This window comes from Myotis brandtii, unplaced genomic scaffold (genome assembly GCF_000412655.1).
Source record: "Myotis brandtii unplaced genomic scaffold, ASM41265v1 scaffold986, whole genome shotgun sequence".
In the NCBI taxonomy this organism is placed as follows: domain Eukaryota; kingdom Metazoa; phylum Chordata; class Mammalia; order Chiroptera; family Vespertilionidae; genus Myotis; species Myotis brandtii.
Genome location: NW_005372102.1, coordinates 889,426 through 894,686, shown reverse-complemented (window position 1 = coordinate 894,686; position 5,261 = coordinate 889,426). Strand labels below are relative to the sequence as shown.

Below are 5,261 nucleotides of genomic sequence, written 5' to 3'. Positions count from 1 at the left end.
TGCTGCCTGCTGCCCGCTGGCCCCAGGGAGCCCCGTCCCTGCCTCCAGAGATGGGCAGTGGCCCCCAGTGACCAGGGCTCCCACTGGGCAAGCGTGGCACCCAGCGAGCCGGGCCCTGTGCCGGGGCCGGGATGTGGTGATCCTTTCTCTAGGCCAGCGGTTCTCAACCTGCGGGTCGCGGCCCCTTTGGTGGTCGAACGACCCTTTCACAGGGGTCGCCTAAGACCATCCTGCATATCAGATATTTACATGACGATTCATCAGAGTAGCAACATTCCAGTTATGAAGTAGCAACGAAAATAATTTTATGGTTGGGTCACAACATGAGGAACTGTATTTAAAGGGCCAGAAGGTTGAGAACCACTGCTCTAGGCTTTACAAATGGCTTCTCTGAGATATAAACCCGTAGGAGCTGCTCTGGAAAACTGGTCCTGTGAATGAATGAAAGAACCACAGCCCCGCCCACTGTGCCCCGGCCTGGCGCCTGCAGCTCTGCGAGGTGCGGGGTAGCCGTCCGTTTCCCCAGGAGAGGGGATCCGAGTCCCAGGGGGACGTCCCTCCCAAGGGCGCACGGCAGCCAGGAGTCGGGTGAGGTCACCTGACCCCAAGCCCACTCTGGCTGCTACTGCCCCAGGGCTAGAGTGGAGCCTAGCTTGGGACCCAGGTGGAGGGGTGCGCGGGGGGGGGGGGGGGGGGGGGGGGGGGGGGGTCACACACCTCAGGAAGAGCTCGATGTGCACCACGGCCGGCGCGATCTGCTCCACCACGTCGGCGATGAAGTTGAACTTGTACCGCGGGCTGGTCAGCTGGTGGAGACCTACACTGGCAGGAAGAACACGGTGCGTTAGTGAGCCCCACACACCGCCCAGGGCCTGCCCCGGGTGGGTGGGGAGGGGGACGCTCCCCCGGAGACCCCCCAACGGGTTCAGAGCCCTTCAGGACACTCCGCAGCGCAGTGACCCAGACACAGGGAAGGGCACTCGCTCACCCCAGGAAGTGTTAATGCTGCGCTTCCTCACATCACCTCCCTAGGTGCTGCCAGGCGGCCAGGAGGCTCAGAGAGGTTGGGACACTTGCTCTGGGCTGCACAGCCGTGATGTGCCACTCAGGCTGGGTCTGGGCTGGTCCCCGTGGGACCGCTGCTCTGCCATATACAGCAATGCCCTGGCACAAGGACACCGTCCCTCCCTTTGCGGCGCTGTCCCGCCGCCAGAGCCTGACTGGATGAGGGTCCTCCCGCCAGAGCTGTCCCTGGTCACCACTGTGGGCCCCTCCTGGCCTCCATCGGCAGTTCACTTGGCCGCACCGCCGCCGGACTTGCCAGGAGGTTCACACACTCCCCTGCATCCTTCCCCGGCTCAGATTTCTGCTGCCTCAGCAGAGCGGGGCTGCTGCCTCTGGGACCACAACTGGAGGCAAGGCCTAGGCCTCGTCCCCCTGCTCAGGCATGTGCCGGGTCTGCCGGGACTGGCGCCCTCTGGAACCGGAGCGGCCCAGCACTGCTCTCGCTGGTCCTGGCCCAGAAGGAGCACTGGGCATTGAGCTCCGCACACCCCGGCTTGGCTAGGCGGCACCACGTTTGGCTGTGTGGCTTCAGGCAAATCACTTACCCTCTCTGGGCCTCGACTCCTGGTCTGAAGATGAGACTGAAGACCCCTCCCCCACCTGTGGGACCGGGTGGGAAGGGGACTTGCGCTAAGGGAAGCTCCTGCCTCCCGGGGGGCGGGGGGGGGCGATGCCACCACGCCCTGCCACCCTGATGGTGAGCAAAGGGGGCCCGGCTCGCAGAGCCTCTCGTGGATCAGCCCTGATGACCTCTGGGAGCGACCGAGCACCGGGAGGCAGAGGGCAGCAAGGGGCAGTGGGCGCAGCAGGGAGAGCAGGGAGCAGGCAGCCTGCAGCGGAGCCATAAACGTCTGCGGGAAATGCGGTCCCTCCCCACGTCCCAACTAATGTTCCAGCCACTCAGGGACAGCAGGGACGGCCCCGTTTTCAAAGTGGGGACACTGAGGCTCCTCGAGAGGATGGCGCACATGTAGTGAGGGGGGAAGCAGGCTCCCTTCCCTAGGGTCCCCGAGGCCCCCCTGCCCGTTACGTCTGATCTGGGACGCAGGGCCCGGAGGAGAGCTGGCCTCAGTCCTGGGGTCCGGGGTGGCGAGGAGGGCCCCCGTCTCATCCCTCGATGTCCACCCCCATCCCTCGATGTCTGTCTCCAGCAGCCGCGGGCACTGGCCACAGAGGGTCCGGCCCGCTGCGGTCGGCCTGAATCAAAGGCCGCCTGTCTGGGTGGCTGGATCCTGGCTAGGAGGCGGGCGCATTGCCAGCCACTACCGGCTCCTCCATGTGCCAACGGTGGGCAGCCAGGGGCCACAGTGCCCAGGAGCCCTCTGCCTAGAGGCCAGGCCCCAGGTGGGGTGGGTCTGAGGCTCAGAGGCCATGGTAACGGCCAGCCCAGGAACAGGGCCCACTCGGGGCCAGGGCTCTGTGCTCGCAGCAACCTAGGTCTCAGGGTGTTTCCACGGGGGATCGCTAATCCTCCCGGCACCGCTGAAGGCGAAGCTGCCTGCCCCCGGCCCAGCTCTCACCACTGCCCGGGGCCCTGGGACCCGGATTCAGGCTCCAGCCTCCAGGCAGGACGGGAACCAGCCCTGAACCCGCTGCCTGACCAGGCTCTGTCTCCCCCAAGACGCTCCCCACCAGGCGATCCCCATGCCCGGGCCCTGGGGGACCCCAAACCCGGCTGGCGCGGAGGCGTGGCGAGGTCTGCAGCTCTCCCGTGCACACTGGGGCTGCTGTATCCCAGCCCGAGGCTCAGCCCACTGAGCTGTGCTGGTGGGGGGGCCGGGGTCACCCCTCCCGCCTGTGTCACCGGTTGGGCCCCTTGCTGGAGTTTCTGCTCCATCGCCCACCATTCTGCCCCCACCCCAAGGACCACACCCCACTTCTCCCCAAACAGGCGGCCCCAGCTTGTCCCGGGCACAGCTCAAACCCACCTCCTCCAGGCAGCCCTCCGCAGACGTCTCCCCGTCAGGAGTGCCCCGCGTGGGGCTCCCACACGACGCCTCACCCAGCGCTGCGCTCGTGTGCCGTGTATGCAACCCTTCATGTCGAACACCTTCCGTGCGCCCTGCGCTGCTACAGGCCCGCGACCAGCCACGCTCCGCAGCGTGACCAGTGATGGAGCCGAGGGAAGCCCGGGTGTGCCCGGCCCAGGCCTGGAACAGCGCAGGCAGACCCAGCCTCACGCACAAAGGTAATGGGTGTGGCTGCCTCTGCCCCGGGCCCCGTGGGAACAACACAAGACGATGAAATGTCTCATCAAACAACGGCACACGATCACGTGGCCTGATCCTGGGCTCAGCGGCTTCAACGCCCGGGCCGGAAGCCCCTTAGGCACGTCTATCCCGTGCCCCCCAACACACACACACACTCCCCCCCAGGTCCCTGGGGTTCAGGGAGTCCGCACGCTGTACCGGCGGCTGAGGTCCTGACCCGGTGCCCTGAGAACCAGGCGGCACGGCGGCCTCAGCCAAATGCTGTTCTTTCAATGTGGTCCCTCCAGAGGGCACTTTACAGGGCCGCTCAGTGGTACCTGCAGTGACTTCACAAGGGTCGCCCTCTGCACTGCCCGAGGGAAAAGGCCACGGGCCACACAGCAAAGTAGTGCACGTGGGTTTTCGGGGGAAGGCGGGTGACGAGTGAGCTTGTCTTTCATGGACTTTCCGAAGGATCTACCAGAGGCAAACATACGCAGATATACCCGCAAAAGTAGGGAAGTGGAGAGGAGGGCCTGGCGGAGGCTGGGGCTGGGCTGGGGCGCAAACAGAACAGGCCGGGCACTGTGGCACCCTGTCCCCGGCTGGTGGGCAAGCTGGGCACTGTGGCACCCTGTCCCCGGCTGGTGGGCAAGCTGGGCACTGTGGCACCCTGTCCCCGGCTGGTGGGCAAGCTGGGCACTGTGGCACCCTGTCCCCGGCTGGTGGGCAAGCTGGGCACTGTGGCACCCTGTCCCCGGCTGGTGGGCAAGCTGGGCACTGTGGCACCCTGTCCCCGGCTGGTGGGCAAGCTGGGCACTGTGGCACCCTGTCCCCGGCTGGTGGGCAAGCTGGGCACTGTGGCACCCTGTCCCCGGCTGGTGGGCAAGCTGGGCACTGTGGCACCCTGTCCCCGGCTGGTGGGCAAGCTGGGCACTGTGGCACCCTGTCCCCGGCTGGTGGGGCAGGGCCGGGCACTGTGTCACCCTGTCCCCGGCTGGTGGGCAGGGCCGGGCACTGTGTCACCCTGTCCCCGGCTGGTGGGCAGGGCCGGGCACTGTGTCACCCTGTCCCCGGCTGGTGGGCAGGGCCGGGCAGTGGGGCTGCAGGAGCTCCAGGGAGTCACCAACACGCTCCTTCTGGACAGAGACAAGTCTGGTTCTCCCCACAGCCAGCGAGTAAGCAGCACAGGCAGGGCCCATGGAAGCCTCTGGAAACACTTCAGAAAGGTGGGAAGGAAGGAGGGGGGAGGAGAGGGAGGTGCCGGGGGAGGGGCATGCTCCTCTTGACCCCCTCGGGCCCAGCACACAGTAGGGCTGCAAACACCACCACGAGAACCATGGTCAGCCCACTAACCAGGCCTTGCAGGACCAGCCTGCAGGAGCAGCATCATGGCCCAGTTCACATCCCGGGAAACAGAGGCTGGGGGTGGGGAATACTGGGCGTGGGAGTGGGAACCCCAGGACCTGGAGCACCTGTTCGGGGCTCCCCGGTCAGCTGGTTGGTGACAGGGGCTCTGCCAGGCCCTGTCCCTTTAAGACGATGGGGCGGGGGGAGTGCTGGGGGGCGGGCAGGGCCTGGTTCCTGGCCCTCCTCCCCTCAGGGATGAGTCACCCGTGAATCAGTGGGAGGGGAGGACTGGGTTCCCACCGCCCCTTTCCACATGAAAACCGAGGGCCTGGGCTGGCTGGGAGCAGACTGCTTGTTTATTTGGGGGTCTGGACAACCCCGCCCCCACCCGTCCTCGAGCCAACGTTCTGAAGTCAACAGCCCGCTCCGCTCCGCCAGACTCAGCTGTTAGCATTTTTTTCCTCAAAAATAAACTAATCCACAGGCCTCGGGCGGTTCAGTCTGGAGGAACTTGACACAGAAAAGCCATCAGGCCGTGTCCTGAGGTGCCTCCCGGGAGGAAGGGCAGCGGGGAGGGAGCGAGAGCCGGGCTGCAGCCCACCTGCCTGTCCCTGCCGGCCGCTTCCGGGGGTCGGGACAGCGCAGGGGAAACCGAGG

At 66.2% G+C, this 5,261-nt stretch overlaps 1 protein-coding gene across 1 annotated transcript in view; it reads right to left on the bottom strand.

Annotated features, from left to right (window-relative positions):
- HTRA3 (HtrA serine peptidase 3) overlaps positions 1-5,261 on the bottom strand; it is a gene marked incomplete at its 5' end in the record, with an annotated part of 41,340 nt that overhangs the window by 28,573 nt on the left and 7,506 nt on the right. The window contains 1 exon segment of the mRNA XM_005886457.2: positions 718-817. Coding sequence (XP_005886519.2) covers positions 718-817 — 100 coding nt within the window.